Source organism: Felis catus, chromosome F2 (genome assembly GCF_018350175.1).
Source record: "Felis catus isolate Fca126 chromosome F2, F.catus_Fca126_mat1.0, whole genome shotgun sequence".
In the NCBI taxonomy this organism is placed as follows: domain Eukaryota; kingdom Metazoa; phylum Chordata; class Mammalia; order Carnivora; family Felidae; genus Felis; species Felis catus.
The window spans coordinates 46,609,381-46,626,188 of record NC_058385.1 but is presented as its reverse complement, the minus strand read 5'-3'; the positions used below and the strand labels follow the sequence as shown (position 1 = coordinate 46,626,188).

General features: G+C 47.1%; 1 protein-coding gene across 2 annotated transcripts in view; it reads left to right on the top strand.

The window, feature by feature from the left end:
- The window catches only part of SNX31 (sorting nexin 31), a 71,297-nt gene that overhangs the window by 23,067 nt on the left and 31,422 nt on the right, over nt 1-16,808 (top strand). For both annotated transcript variants that reach the window (XM_019822951.2, XM_004000021.3), the window contains exons 5-7: nt 8,188-8,298; nt 12,395-12,485; nt 13,445-13,532. In XM_019822951.2, coding sequence (XP_019678510.2) covers nt 8,188-8,298; nt 12,395-12,485; nt 13,445-13,532 — 290 coding nt within the window. The remainder of the gene's footprint in view (nt 1-8,187; nt 8,299-12,394; nt 12,486-13,444; nt 13,533-16,808) is intronic.

Genomic DNA, 16,808 nt, shown 5'->3' with positions numbered 1-16,808 from the left:
AGATTTTGGACTATTGAATTTTCATTTTCATTTGTCTCCATCTATTTTTTTGTTTTCATCTTTGATTTCCTGGTTGAACCACTCATTGTTTAGTAGCATGTTATTTAGTCTCCATGTATTTGTATTCTTTTCAGATTTTTTCTTGTGGTTGTTTTCTAGTTTCACAGGATTGTGGTTGGAAAAGATGCATGGTATGACTTTGATCATTTTGAATTTGTTGGGACCTCTTTTGTGGCCTAACATGTCACCTATTCTAGAGAATGTTCCATGTGCACTTGAAAACAATGTGTATTCTGCTGTTTTAGGATGGAATATTCTGAATATATCTGCTAGATCCATGGATCCAATGTGTCATTCAAAGGCACTGTTTCCTTATTGATTTTCGGTTTACATAATCCTGTCAATTCATGAATATAGGGTATGAAAGTCCTCTACTATTATTGTATTACTATCAATTACTTCCTTTATGTTTGTTATTAGCTACTTTATGTATTTGGGTGTTTTCATGTTGGGGGCATAAATATTTACACTTGTTATATCTTCTTGTTGTTCTCTTTATGATTATGTAGTGTCCTTCTTTGTCTCTTGTCACAGTCTTTGTTTTAATTTGTTTTGTCTCGTATAAGTATTGTTACCCCAGCTTTCTTTTCACTTCCATTTGCATGATAATGTATCTCTGTCCCTTCATTTTCTTTTTTTTTTTTTAATTTTTTTTTAACGTTTATTTATTTTTGAGACAGAGAGAGACAGAGCATGAACAGGGAAGGGTCAGAGAGAAGGAGACACAGAATCCGAAACAGGCTCCAGGCTCTGAGCCGTCAGCACAGAGCCCGACGCGGGGCTCGAACTCACGGACCGCGAGATCATGACCCGAGCCGAAGTTGGCTGCCCAACCGACTGAGCCACCCAGGCGCCCCTGTCCCTTCATTTTCAATCTGTACGTGTCTTTAGGTCTGAAATGAGTCTCTTATAGGCAGCATAGATGGGTCTTGTTTTTTTTATCCATTCTATCATTCTGAGTCTTTTGATTGGAGCATTTAATCCATTTACATTCAAAGTCATTATTGATAGCTATATACTGACTGCTATTTTGTTACTTGTGTTATGGTTGTTTTTGTAGTTCTCTGTTCTTTCTTCTCTTAGTTTCTCCTAGTTTACTGACCTTCTCTAGTGATATACTTGGCCTCCTTTTTCTTTATTTTTTGCCTATTACTAGCTTTTAAATTGTGGTTACCATTATGTTCCTATACAACATCTTACACATGTAGCAGTCTATGTTAAATTAATGGTTGTTTAAGTTTGAACCCATTCTAAAAGCACTAAATTGTTACTCCTCTGTCTCCCACATTTTAGGTATATGGTGTCATATTTCACATGCTTTTAGTTTGTGAATCCATTGACTTATTTTTATAAATATAGTTAATTTTACTGCTTTTGTGCTTCCTAGTTTTATCATTTCTGCTTGTGGTCTTCTGTTTCCACTCGAAGAGTCCACTTTAACATTTCTTTTCAGGCTGGTTTAATGGTCATGAATTGCTTTAACTTTTGCTTGTCTGAAAAACTCTCTCTTCTTCTATTCTAAATGATAGCCTTGCTAGATAGAGTATTCTTGGTTGCAGATTTTTCCATTTCAGCACTAATAATAATACATTATGCCACTCCCTTCTGGCCTGTGAAGTTTCTGCTGAAAAATCAGCTGATAGCCTGATGGGGTTTCCCTTTTATGTAACTATCTTCTCTTCTCTTGCTGCCTTTAAAATTCTCTCTTTATCACTACTTTTTAATTTTAATTACTACGTGTCTTGGTGTGGACCTCCTTGGGTTGATTTTTGTTGGGGGCTCTCTGTGCCTCCACATCTGGATGTCTGTTTCCTTCCCCATATTCGGGAAGTTTTCAGCTATTATTTCTTCAAATAATTTTTCTGCCCCTTTTTACTCTCTCCTCCTTCTGGGATCCCTATAATGCGAATGTTATTATGCTTGATGATATGCTGAGTTCCCTTAATCTTTTTTCATTTTTTATTATATTTTCTCTCTTTCCTATTCAGCTTGATTGCTTTCCATTACTCTGTCCTCCAGGTCACTGATCCATTCTTTTGCTTCCTCTAGTCTACTGTTTATTTCCTCTAGAGTATTTTTAATTTCAGTTACTGAGTTGTTCTTCTCTGGTTGGTTCTTTTGTGCATTTTCTCGCTCTTTGTCAAGGGTCTTACTGTGGTCCTCCATGCTTTTCTCAAGTCCATTGAGTATCTTTAGGACCATTACTTTAAATGGTCCTACCGTTTCACTTATAATACATTTTACTTGTAATGCTTGTAATACTTTACCTGTCCTAGGGCATTTTACTTACCTCTATTTCTTTTAGCTCTCTGGATGTGATTTTGTCCTTGTCTGTTTCATTCGGGACATTTCCCTCTGTCCCTTCACTGTGTGAACTCTCGGGGCCTGTTTCCGTGTGTTCAGAAAGTCAACTACGTCTGCTCTCGAAAGTAGTGGCGTTGTGAAGAAGAGGGCCTGTAGTGCTCTGCAGTGCAATGTTCCCTGTTCACCTGAACCTCGTGCGTCAGGGATATCTCTTGTGTGTTATGTGCACCCTACTGTTGTGGCTGAGCCACGTTAGCCTTCAGTACGGTTGTCTGTAATGGCTCTCTTTGCTTGTGGTGGGCAGGGTTTGATCTCTGTGTTGTTACTGGGCCAGTCTGGGGTCGCCTTGGGCTTCAGCTGGCGCAGGCCAAGCACTTGCCAGAGCTGTGGTGGCACAAGACTGCAGAGCATTCTCCCTGCGATTGTCCCCTGAGAGCTTTCATTGGTGGGCAGGATCTGCAGTCAGGGCCCGTTGTCTGCCACCATCGCGCTGCTGGGACTGCAGTGCAACTTGGGCGGGGGGTGGGGGGGCTCAAATTGAGATGGTGCTGACCCTTGTTAGGGGTGGTTGCACACTGCCATGCTTGGTGTGCCGCTTGGAATGGACTACTGAGAGTGTGCTGGAAAGTGTGAGTCTACAGGAGAACACGGGGACGGGGTGCACAGTGTTAGAAAGGTTTGTACTGGTCTGCTTCAGGAGGAGGTCAGGGTGGAGGGGGGCAGGTCTGCAGGAGAATGTGGGGAGGCACGCTGCTAGTAAGCTAGGTGGAGAGTATTTGTGCTGTGCTTATTCCTGCAGGTATCCGTGTATCTTGGCTGGGGGAGAGGGAAGGGAAACGGTGCCTGCCAGCCTCTTTGTTTCTTGGACGAGTCTCCCAAAGACCCCTGCCCCTCGATTGTAATGCCCCACGATTTACAAAGATTAACAAACACATCTCTCTCCCGTACACCCAGGTGTTTTTCAAACGCTGCTTCTGAGCTGTATCTCAGCAGGGCAGTATATTATGCTGTTTCTTTAAGGGCCAGGATTTAGTTTCCATCATCCTCTGACTCCCCCAGAGCCAAGCCCGCTGATTTGTAAAGTTTCAGGTGTTAAAAGCCCCACGGGTGATAAGAACTCATGAAGTTAGGCCCCTATGGTTTTCAAAGCCAAATATTATGGGGATTCATCTTCCCAGTGTGCTGACAGCACAGAGCCCGACGTGGGGCTTGATCTCACAAACCGTGAGATCATGACCTGAGCCAAAATCAAGAGTCAGACGCTTAATCAACCGAGCCACCTAGGCGTCCCAAAACCTTTGTAATTTCTTGAGTGTTGGGGGTAATCGGAGTGCCTTACACAAAGCTTCCGATATTATAAGCCTCTCGAATCTCTGGAAAGATCACTGTGTCTTGTTGCGTGCTAATGAGAAGACTGGTGGCTGGGGGCTCCTAGGTCACTTCAAGATGGGGATTGGTGGAAAGCATAGTTACAGGGTTGGGATTTCCAGCCCTACCCCCTGGTCTACAGGGGAGAAGCACAGGGAAATTGAGTTGTTAATCACACGTGATGAAGCCTATGTGATAAAGTCTCCATAAAAGTCCCTAAACTGTGGGGTTTAGAGAGCTTTGGAGCTGGTGAACATGCTCGGTGTGCCTGGAAAGGGCATGGAAGCTCTGTGCTCCTTTCCACATACCTTGCCCTAGGCACCTCCTCCATTTGGCTGGTTGTGGGTCGTTTCCTTTCTAATAAGTGGGCAATAGTAGGTAAAAGGAGTTTTCCTGCGTTCTCTGAGCCATTCTAGAAAACTACCAATCCTGAGGAGGGTGTTGTGGGTACTCCTGATTTCTAGCCAGTTGGCCAGAAGTGTGGGAGGCCTGGATTTGCGACTGCCACCTGAAACCGGGGAGAGGAAGTTTTGTGGCACGGAGCCCTTAACCTGTGGGGTCTGTCCTAACTCCAGATAGCGTCAGAAGCGGTGTGAGTAGAGAGAAATTGTGTTTATCCCTGGAGTGTCCTGTGGGCAGTGTAAGGCCAGCGTGGGTCGTATAGTGGCGAGCATGGCCGCCCTCTGTGAACAACGCAAGGACGTTGGAGCGTTTTACGCGAGGGAAGGACATTTTTAGATTTGCATTTTAAAATACCTCTCTGGCTCCATGTGGCGAGTGCTTTGTAGTAGGGTAAGAATGGAAGCAAGGAGGCCATCACAGGAGCCGAGGGAGAAGAGGTGTGAGTTGGGTCTAAGGGGCTGGCAGCGGAGAAGAAAAGTAGATAGAGTCAAGAGATTGTATAAGATGTAAAATTGACCCAACTCAGACCTTCCTTGCTTCGATGTGAATGTTAAAATATCTTCCTGAGTATTTTCTTGAATCCTTTATATCTTATCTATTGGCACTGCTTTTAATCAAAGGTACGTAACTTCCTCCTCATTTCTTCTGACAATAACAGAACAACACAGCTGCCACTTGAGTGTTTGCAGCGAGTGCCATTCCAACTTCCACATGTTGCTTCCTTGAATCTTGACCGCAGCCCTGCGAGGCGGGCACTATTACCGCCCTTATTTTAGAGCAGAAGGAATGAGGAATACCGGGGGCAAATAGCCTCTCCAGGTTTTTTTTTTCTTTTTTTCTTTTTTTTTTTTTTTTTTTTTTTTTAACGTTTATTTATTTTTGAGACAGAGAGAGACAGAGCATGAATGGGGGAGGGGCAGAGAGAGAGGGAGACACAGAATCGGAAGCAGGCTCCAGGCTCTGAGCCATCAGCCCAGAGCCCGACGCGGGGCTCGAACTCACGGACGGCGAGATCGTGACCTGAGCTGAAGTCGGCCGCTTAACCGACTGAGCCACCCAGGCGCCCCTGCCTTTTTAATAAAATCCTCAAGTGTCTGACTTCAGGGCCATCTATAATCTGACCTGCTCTCCCAATCCAATCTTTCTCACTTTTGTGGAGGAATTTAATAAAGGTATGCATTTATTTCATTTTAGCTGTTTATGTAATTTAGCTATCTTACCAGTCTGCAGTTTGGTCTGAGTTGGGAGTTGCACTGTGGTAATAAAAATTAATGCTAGGCTTTCCCTTAGAATCTTACCAAAAAGCAATACAATTCTTTTCATTCATTTTGTGAGTGTTTTTCCCCTGAGGTAAGGGATGTTTGTGATTATAGGCCCCAGAACACAAGAACCAACATCTAAGCAAAGGTATTCCTAGAAAGGGACTATTTGCAGCAATTATTCTGGGGGAGCCCATTACTCCTGACTACCTGTATCTCAGCTAAATATGGAGTCTTGGGGACCCTGCTGTGTTTCATCATCAATTAGTTATCATGACTGCAGGGGAACTAGGGAAATCTTCCAAAGGTCCCCTGGAAACAGAGGTGACGGAAGTGTGGCCTGAGGTTGTGTGGGAGCTCAGGGCCTGTGCTGTGGTGCAGGGAAACCAGGGGTTCTGACATTTTGTAGAAGAACTTGGAGTGATTCTCAAAGGATGCCGGGAAGCGGACGGTCCTGGCACCAGACTCTTGGAGGAAAAACCTGGTAAGAGGACCCGCGTTTGCTGATTCAGAGCCCAGTTCTGACAGGGAGGAGCCACAGGACTGTTTGAAAAGTGACAAATTCCTGTCACACAGACAGAAACCTATTGCATGCGGAGGGAGGCAGCATACCATGGTTACCTCATGCTGGTGTAGAGGGTGGCGACATGGTAGTCATGTGACTTATCCAAATGTGGACACTTTGAGAGTCAAAAAAGTGCTAGAGTTATTCCATTTATATCGGACATTATGAAATGCAGGGCGGCTTCATAGAAATTCCTGGAACTATGAGAAATCTGCGTCCTCTTTGTGTACACATGGAAAGAGAACAGGCCCTCTGCTGTCCCTTCTCAAAAGGGCAGTAGTTCCATCACGAGGGACACAACCTCGTCCAGCTCTAATCACTTCCCAGAGGCCCCTTCTGCGCATCCCATCGCACTGGAGGTGAGGGTCTCAGCACAGGCATTCAGGGGACGCCATAGCAGTGCTGGATGGGAGGCCTATTGTTGGGAATTCTTGGGTCCCTTATTTAGATCCCAGGCCTAGAGTCACGTGGAGCTGGTCTGGAATCCTGCCTCTGCCATTCCCCAGCAATGTGTCCTCCGGCAAGTTACTTAACCTTCGTGAACTTTTACTCATCTGACGAAGGGGGATTAATACGCGTATCTGTCTCAAGGCATTGCTACGAGAGTTAGATGAGTTACCCTATGTGAAGCCGTTGGCACAGAGCACAATTATGAGTATCACGCGTTATCAATATATTTGTACATAATAAATATATGCATATTTATTCATAAATGATATACTATGTATACATGCTGCCTAAATGTGTAGATATTCATAAACATGGGGGGGGCAACCCTTTGAATTTGGAAAATAGCAGATTTCCTCTTCTAAAGTATTTAGATTCAGAATCATAGAAACTTAGTAATTATAACACATGGCGGGCGGCGGCGGGCGGGGGAGGCAGGTGGGTCGTTAAAATTTAAAGACAAAGCTTGCCCTTTGATAACACAATTAAGAAAAATGAGCCTGTCGCTAACGTAACTGGCCGGCTGAGGTACCTGGGCAAATGCAGTTGTGCTGAGTCTCCCAGGAGCCTGTAAAACCTGAAATGTTATCTGTGGATGTAGGGAGGGTGAGGAAAACGGAGGTGTTGCCTGTTGAGGGGAAAGGTCCCACTTGGTCAGCTTGCCTGAGCCCAATTCTGTGATCTGCAAACAATCTTACAATTGGTCATTTGGTTCTTCTCTCCCCGCCTGGTACCAGGAAGGCGGTAACCTAGGCTGGGTGCCCATTGTCTTGGCAGTAAGAGGAGATTACCCTCCACCCCTGTGTATTACTAATATTCTGACTTGTATAGTAGGCTTAGGACACAGAAAATGATTTGAGTGACTGTCGTCTCCGTTCTCCCCAGGAGAATACGTAACCACTGCCATTCTCAAAGCCTAGGAGAGAAGCGAGCTCCTTGCCTACAGTGAATGCGTTGGTGCATTCGGGTTTAATCCTGTTGTAGAGTTGGGATGAGAGAGGCTCTGCCCTGAATCAGCCTCCCAGAGATGAGGCAGTCCTGCGGACCCACAGCATCCCATTTGGGAGGTGCTGAAAACAGCCTTCTGCCAGATGCAACTGCCCCGCGAGGCTCAGCTGAGCGGCCACTGGCCGTGCCTCCCCCTGGGGTCCCCCGCTCTGTGGTCACTGAACATCAACTCCAGCTTCACACTTTCCTCCACTCTGAAGGCTTTCCAGTGTCTCTAGCCTGTCCTTGACATTCCAGAACATTTCATCCAAGAGCTTCGCAGGTCCCCAGATTTGCAGTAGTCTCTAGCACATAGGTATCTCCTTGCAGAATGCATAAATGTTAGCAAAGTAGGGCTGAGCTGGGAGTGCTGGCCCTCAGGTGGATGCTTACTCACCTGATAGTGACATCCTTCTTCATTCAGAAGACTTTTATGGGACTTTTAGGGATACCTGGAAATATTCAAAGTGAAAATTAAAATCTGAGATTCCCCAGGGTCAGGTGGATGATTTTATCAAAAGCTTTTTTTTTTTTTTTCCTAAAATGGATGCCTTGTTGTTTATTTGAAAATTATTCAAGCGGCATGTCATTGCTTTGTCTCGGCCCCTCCACACCCCTCCTCACCCCAACACATCCATCAAAACACCATCCCCCAAATCTCTGCAGTCAGCTCTGTGTGTTTCTGGGTAGTGTATGCCCTGAGGGTCCAGGTAGAGGAAGCTACTGACTTTTCCTGCTCCGTGTACCCCCTTGAAGGGACTGGGGGGCTCACTTGTGCTTTCCCTTTGCTTGCAGGACACATTTAGCATCACGATCAACACAGCGGCTCTGGATATATTTCTGCCTGATGGAAGGAATATTCAAATCGAAATTCTAACATCAGATACTGCTGAAAGAGTTCTAGAGGTAAACTTTGTCTCAACTCCAGCTCCAGAACTGAATTCAGGAATCATTCTGTTTGAGGGCAGGGACTAGGATAAGGTTACCTTCCAGAAGCTTCCTGCCTATCATTTTACTCTGGATGATGTATCTGTAGAGAGGCTGGATTTTCTGGGAGACTGACCAAGGAATCTGAGCTACAACTTATCCTCCCGGGCATCTTTGGTTTTACTCTCCCCGTGGGCATCAACTTCCCAGACATCTTTTAGGCCCTTCCTAATACGGCTGTCAGTTTTCTGGGACTCAGCCAAAGATGTGCCCTGGAGATATGCCAAGTGCTTTATTATGGGATGCCCTCATGGTTGGGAGCAGGAAGGGGAGTGGAGTCCAGATGAGTCTGAAACAGGCTGTATCCAGGTAGGCTGGTGACAGGTTCTGGCAGAGTGACAGCAGATTTCTCGAAGGCTGGAGTAATTGTCCCTCCTGTCCTACAGGAAACCAAAACTCCAGCAGGTCTAATTCTGCATCCAGAGGGCCAGACCTGAGTTTAAGCTGGTTCTGTGAGGACTCTGAAGACAAGACAGAGACTGTCCGCCCCATCTTTAGATGTGGCTAATACCAGCTCTGTCCCTGGGGCCTTTTCTTCCTACCCTGGGTTTCAAGGGAACACCAGCTTCTCACACCCGCATACTGCTCCCAAGTCCTTTTTCTCTGGAGGGTGTTAGTTCTAATCCTCTAGAGAAGTATGTGTGGGAAAATATAAAGTTATAAACAGGTGGAAGTGAGAAAGTTTCTACGGGCCTTCCCAAGGACAGAATGTTCTTGCGCTGGGGACATGGTACCTGACACCTTCTAGGTAGGAAACGAGCCATCCCTGTGGGGCTCCCAGCCCTCAAGCCCACCTTTACCTGAGACCATGGGGTGGGGGAGCCTCCTCCCTGAAACACGGCTGCTCTTTCCAGCCTGGAGGTTCAAGAAGGCCCATGCCCTCCTGGCCTCCAAAGAGCAGTTTTGTCCCCAGGCTAGGAAACATCCCTTCTCTGGGGTCTTTGCTCTGCCCAAGAGTGATCATTTTTGACCTTCCTTCCTACGAAGGTCACTGCACACAACCTTTTTTGGCTCCTGTATTGCTGGCCTCGTTGAATGAGATCTGCAGCCACCTCATTGCTGAGGCCATCCATTGAGAAGTTACCCTAGGGTCCCCCTCCGTCACCCCCTGACCCCCAAATCCTACTAATCTTGTACCCCAAGTCTTTCTCCTGATAATTCCTGTCTCCCCATTTCCTCCTCTCCATCCTTATCCTCGTTCGAGCCCTCATTTCTTAGCTAGATTTCGATAGCAGCCTCCAAACTAGTCCCTGCTTCCAGTCTTGCCAACCTTCTATCCTGGCTTCGAGAGTGATATCTCTAAAAAAGCATCAAAGGCCCTTGCTGCTTAGTGCCTCAGGGGATTTATCCCCCAAAGCCCCCCAAACACAAAAACATGGTTCCGTAAATTGCCTTCCCAGGACCTGCACAGTGGGAGGCTGACATAGCGAAGGAGGAGGGCAGTAAGTCTATGGTTCCACAATACCATTCTTTTGCTCAGTTTCTCTCGTAACAAGGAGAAGTTTAACAATGTACGTTCGTGATCTCAGACAATTACACCTTCCCTGTTCTAATCACACTGACTTGTGAGGCATTCAAACCCCAGACACTGACATCATTAGCATCAAATAAGTTTACCTGGAGGTGAGCAGGTACCAAAGTGAGCAGTTGGCCAGGCAGGCAGGTGACTTCTCTTCCAGGGGCTGGGAGATTCTCCAGCTTGCATAAAAATATAATTTAAATTTTGTAATTGAGAATCATTTTTGCGGGGGGGGGGGGGCGCCTGGGTGACTCGGTGAAATGTCCGACTTCGGCCCTGGTCATGATCTCATGGTTCGTGGGGTCAAGCCCTGCGTCAGGCTCTCTGCTGTCAGCCCAGAGTCTGCTTTGGATCCTCTGCCCGACCCAACCCCCCCCCCACCCCTCCTCCACTTGTTCTCTCTTTCCCCGCCCCCCCAAAAAACCTTAAAAAAATCATTGTTTACATCTCCTCAAGCATACTTTCCTCCACCCTCCACCTCCCTGCCATCCTGCTGGGTTTCTTAAGGACCAGCGACAAGATAAAATCTCTTTTGGGGGTTTTACACATTTGTGCTAACGTGGTTTTACTGATGGTGCTTCTGTTTTGAAATCTCCTTAACGTTTGCTAAGAAGACAATATCATTGTGTCTCTTTTTTGTCCATGCTTACTCCTCTCGAAAGAAGGTATGTGTGTTTATGTCCTTATAAATGAAAAAGCCTTCTCCATTCTTTTCCCTACTCCTTTATCTGCCCTAGCATGTAAGCTTGCTGTTTTCCCTGAACGGATCCGAGAAGAGAGTAATCAGTCTGAAGGGACGTGGCTCATCCTCTAGGAAAAGATGTCTTCGCAATCTGTTACTTACCAGCACACACTCACCCTTGCACACACAGGGGCGCTGTGTTTGGTGTGGGGTGTCTGCAACGGCATGGGGAAGGGTGAGATAGGAAGCAGGCGAACGGGGATGCGCCTTGAGTGAATGTCGTAAAACATTCCCAGGCCCTTCCTTATTTTCAAAGCCATGCCGGGCACACCCACTCGTATCATGCACCTTGTAAGACTGCCTCATGAGGCAATTTACAGATCTCTGACAAGAAAAGTGCCCCTTGGAGCCTGGTGTTTGTACGACTGCCACCTTGAGAACCCGGAGCCATGGTTAAAGCATCAGCTCACACCCCTGGCTGTGGAGGTGAAATCCTCGAGTGTTGCAGAGGTGATCTAGTGAATTCAGAGTGTGCAAGCAAAGAAGTCACGCTGCAGCCCAGGCTTAAGTGGGGGGCGGGGGTGGGTGAGGAAGGGGAGAATCTGTGGTAGCATGGACATTCCTGCTAAGGAAAGGTGAGTGAATATAAAACATTATGACGTTACAGCCTCATGACCCGCTGGTAGAGATGAAACCGTGGGTGTTGAAATGAAAGCCGTTTGATGTAAAGGTCAGGAAGGAATAGGAAAGGAAAGCAGCCTGTGCCTGGGATCCGAGGTTGCGCTGAGCAAATGGCGTGTAAATTAGACTTGACCGTCACAGGAGGCGCCAGACAGAAGGGGGCCGGGGCGGGGGGCGGGCAAAGGTGGCCAGTAGCTTGTACACTTTTCTATGGCAGCCAGTTGGCGGGAAACGTCCCTTCTCTGAGAATCCAGCCCGCAGGAAGGTAAATTGGGGTGAGGGCCCCAGGGGCAGGTATCACAGAAGGACAGGTGTTCGTGGAGAATGGCTGCTGCCCTCCGGTGGATTATAACGACCTAACTATCTGGGAGATACATCCCTGTCCCAGGTGGGACAACCAGCCTCAGCGGAGGCCAGGTTCATGTCCATAGTGTTGGAGCTGATTTTTATTTTCTTCACTCTAATTTTTTTTGATTTGTAAATTTTCTAAAATCAATGTGATCATTTTTAGATTCAGAAAAGATTCCCTTTTTTTAAAAGTTTTTATTTATTTATTTTCGAGAGCGAGCGTACGTGGGGGAGGGGCAGACAGAGAGACGGAGACAGAATCCTAAGCAGGTTCTGAGCTGCCAGCACAGAGCCCGATGCGGGTCTCGAACCCGCAAAACCACGAGATCTTGATCTGAGCCGAAACCAAGAGTCAGCCACTTAACCGACTGAGCCGCACAGGCGCCCCTGGAGAAGATTCCTTTTAATGTCTGCAGCCCATTAAAGCACTTTCTATTGATGTTTACAGGCAATTTCTTTTTCTTTTTTTTTTTTTAACATTTATTTATTTTTGAGACAGAGGGAGACAGAGCATGAGCGGGGGAGGGGCAGAGAGAGAGGGAGACACAGAATCTGAGACAGGCTCCAGGCTCTGAGCTGTCAGCCCAGAGCCCGATGCGGGGCTCGAACTCCCGGACCGCGAGATCATGACCTGAGCCGAAGTCGGACGCCCAACCGACTGAGCCACCCAGGCGCCCCTACAGGCAATTTCAAATTCTGCATATCGTGGTAAGCATGGCGGACACTCTCCCAACTCCCCCCCCCCCACCCCCCCACCCTTTTCTTGTCTTTGTTTATTTCTCAAGGTGGTGTCACACAAAATTGGACTGTGTCAGGAGCTCTTGGGCTACTTCGGCCTCTTTCTCATTCGGTTTCGCAAAGAGGGCAAGCTCTCTGGTAAGGAAAGAAGGAATGCAGGGCAGCCGGGAGATGGGGTTGGGCAGGCGTGGGCATGTGCTCAGCCCAGGGGATGCAGGAGATACCGCCGAGTAGGGGCGATGCGTGGTCCCTACTACTGTTCTCAGTAGTCCCTGGGTCAAAAGTTGGGGGATGGGCGGTTGTGTCTGTGTTCAGGGTGAGCTGGGGATGAGCCACTCCAGAAAGCTAGCATGGACCAGAGCAAGATGTCAGGCCCTTACCAGTAACTGCACTTGCTCTTGTGCCTGCCCTGGTCCCAGTCCTAATGTCTGTCTCACCTTTACCCTTATGGCCTGGCTGCTGGCCACCAGCCATGCCCCGGCCTCCCTCTGGAGTGCTGGACTTCGGATGTCAGGACATCCCATCACGCTATCACTTCTCCTCGTTAAGGAATGTTTGCTATAAAATGTGGATGCCATAAATAAGTTCTCAGATTCTTAAAAAACGTAAGGAGTTAGTGAAAGACGACAGTGTGGTCCACATGGCTTTTGCTTTCCTCTACAGTGCATTTCTAGGTATTACAAGCTATTTAGTTGTGAAATGGTATCAATTATCTGAATGCCATTTACACATGTTCTCAAGAAGCTGCAGGGAAGTGGTTTTGAGTGGGAAGTTAAGGGGTTTGTGTGTTGGCTTCACCACTAAGATCTGTGGTGTGCTGGCAAAGGCACTAGACCTCTCTGGACCTCGGTTTCTTCATCTCTATTGCAGTGGAAAGTACCCTCTACGAACGGTGCTGCTGTTTTATGAGGGTGAAATGCTATTTATCATTTGGATGAATTTCGGGAAGTTAAAAATTACATACAAATGCGAGAGAATGTGATCAGGGTGATTTTATTCTTTCCAATGGCAACGCTTTATTTTCTCATTTCGAAGCCTCTGTATGTAAACTGTTTGTGCCGTTTCAACCAGGAAGACTCCCTTTCCCCTTTCTCTAGTCATGAAAAAACTGGCGGACTTTGAACTCCCTTATGTGAGTCTCAGAAGTGCTGGAATGGAAAACTGCAAGGTTGGACTCCGGAAGTGGTAAGCATTTGCGGTGATGGTAGGTATTTGAGGATGTTTTCGGTTCCCGTTGAGATTTTGTCGGTCTCACCGGATCAGCTCACCACCTAACAGCTAGAGAGGGACCAGGAGCTTGCGGAAGGTTGAGAGGAAAGCAATAAAGAAGGGAGAGTGGGGAATGAACCAGAATATTTGTCCTAAAGAATGGGATGTTGAAGATAACTCCCACTGGTCTCCAGTAAGTACTTGAGGGATATTGTCACGAGGATGGTGGCCCTGAAGGTAAGTCTTGAAAAGCAAGTGCTGTTGGGGTGGGAATCAAAGCAGGAATTATGAGAAATGGCAGGTCATGGGCTTGCTTTGGAATGGATTATCAACTGTACTAATTGAAGGAATTTATTGATGATTACAAATAGGTGCAATTCATCTGTTGCACTGTGGTGTTCCCTAAAGGCAAAGGGTGGACCCAGACAACTTGCAGTGAATTTGAACTCTTAAGTATTTGGCTTACATTCTTTTTTTATTTTTTTATTTTTTATTTTTTTTTAAATTTTTTTTTCAACGTTTATTTATTTTTGGGACAGAGAGAGACAGAGCATGAATGGGGAAGGGGCAGAGAGAGAGGGAGACACAGAATCGGAAACAGGCTCCAGGCTCTGAGCCATCAGCCCAGAGCCCGACGCGGGGCTCGAACTTCACGGACCGCGAGATCGTGACCTGGCTGAAGTCGGACGCTTAACCGACTGCGCCACCCAGGCGCCCCTATTTGGCTTACATTCTTAAAGGATTCCAATAACAAATGCGTATAAACCAGGGCCAGCCATGTTCGTAGACTGACTGAACACCTTGCAGAAAATACTATCCTTTCCCCCAGAAACAAGAAGCCCTATGGAAAGCGAACGAACAGAAAATAACAAGAAGCAGGACACTTCTCCCATCCCACCCCGCCCCACATATATCCTACAATCTGTAGTCTCCAGTGTTTATTACCATGGCTGTATTGGGTTGCTTCTTTGGTTTACTCTCTCCCAGCCCAGCTATTCTGTAATCTGAGCACAGAGAGTATTAAAGAAAGGCATTTTGTAATCTAGGAATAGTAGTTATCTTGACCTCATGATGCCTTGTTTACAGCGCCAGTCTGTGGTTTTGAATTTTGGAAGGACATTTCTGGCAGGGCTAGAAGTTCATCTACTGCTATTCAAAAGTATTCTGATGGGGCTCCTGGGTGGCGCAGTCGGTTAAGCGTCCGACTTCAGCCAGGTCACGATCTCACGGTCCGGGAGTTCGAGCCCCGCATCGGGCTCTGGGCTGATGGCTCAGAGCCTGGAGCCTGTTTCCGATCCTGTGTCTCCCTCTCTCTCCGCCCCTCCCCCGTTCATGCTCTGTCTCTCTCTGTCCCAAAAATAAAATAAATAAACGTTGAAAAAAAAATTAAAAAAAAAACAACAAAAAAACCAAAAGTATTCTGAGAAACTGTCAAAATCTGTGGAGTGGAACCCTAAAAAGGCGAAAAGGAAAAACCCTTAGCAGTTCCATCTAGGTGTTTCTAGAGTAGCTGTTCTTCTAGAAGCTGATTAGTGTAACAAGTGGCTGAGCATGGTCGTTCCTAGGGTCAGAGTATGTGAGTCTAAATCCCAACCAACTCACTGGGTAGCTGAATAACCTTAGCCAAGTTACTCAAGCTCACTAAGCCTCAGCAAAACGGGAATAATAGGAGTCTAGCTCATATGTTTAGTGTGAGGGTTAAATAAAGTAATCCCACATGCTCAACAAATTTTGGTCTTGTTTCTTACTGTTATATTGAAGATAATAATAATTATAATAACAATAACAGCAGGAATCCCTGAGGCTTAGACTGCTTTGCTCATGGACTCTCCAGAGAACTTGAGATCAAAGGAGACCTGAGGACTCTGTCCCTTACCTTGAAGCCTTAATTGGTAATTGGGTTTTGCCCAGGTCTTCATTAAATAGGTATATTCTATGGGCACCTGGGTGGCTCAGTCGGTTAAACTTCTGACTCTTGGTTTCAGCTCAGGTCATGATCTGGTGGTTCTTGAGATCGAACCCGATGTTGGGCTCTGCACGGACAGTACAGAGCCTGCTTGGGATTCTCTCCCTCCCTCTCTCTCTGCCCCTCCTGTGCTCACGCTTTCTCCTGCTCTCTCAAAATAAATAAATACAACTTAAAAAGAAATAGGTATATAGTAGATCATCAGCGTAAGATAAAATGTCACTCACACACCAGCATCTCGGATCCAGGCAGATGGCCTTTGCTAATGGGAACTGGGAAGGAAGGAGGCCCCCACTCCAGCTGTTAGAGCTGAGGGTCAGGTCACCCGAGGGGAAGAGCCTGGAGTAGGATCCTGAAGGGACCTGGTCATCTGTCCAGGAAAAGTCTGAGTGGGAGCAGGGAGTCCAGCTTGGCTGCCGGGAGCTGTGGGATTCCCAGCAGGTGAGGCATTCCAGCAAACACTAGCCAGAGTTTTAGGGATTTTTCTGTCTGTGAATTCTCTCGTGCACCTCTCCAATTATGGTACGGTTCCTTCCAGACCAGAGGGAGGCTGCCCTGGCCTCTCAGAGCCCCAAGAGTGGGCTGGGTCCGGGGGCCCTCTAGCTCAGATGCAACAGTTGCTATTGTCAGTCACGGAGAACAGGGTGACTACGCCGCGTGGGCAAATGAGCTAAATCGGACATAACTGCGCATGCTTCTCCCCGCCCCCCAGGAGGAAGGTGACCTTCAAGTACCATTTTCATCCTTTCCTAGTCCATGCCAATCCCATTGGTCTCTTAACCACACTCTCGTAAGTGCAGTGATTCGGCTTACCTCTGCCCTCAGATTGGTTTAGACCAGCTGTGGTGCACCCTTTCCGGACTGTTTCTATCAATTCTTAGCAGCTCCTGTGCTCATACAGGAACTATGATTTCAGTTTAGCCTGGCGATTCTGGGCCCATTAGACAGACACGGAGCCCTGCTGTTTGCAAGTCACTTTGCAGAGTGGCAAGTCCAAATAGGACACAGCCCCTGTGTACCTGGCGCTAAGATCAACTTGATGAGAGCAGTGGTCAGGATGACTTTGGAGTGCTAAGGAAGCATAGAGGATGAAGTGGAAACCATGGGGACTGGAGGGGGGACACGAGGAGCCCAGGAGAGGCAGATGAGGCAGGGACAGAAGCTGGTAAGGGCACTGGTCTTCCAGGCAGAGGAGAGGAGAGAAAACACGGTTGGATGTCGAGTGCGATGGAGGAAGGTGGGTAAGAGACGGAGCTGGAAATGAAAGCTAGGTGTCCCCTGACGGG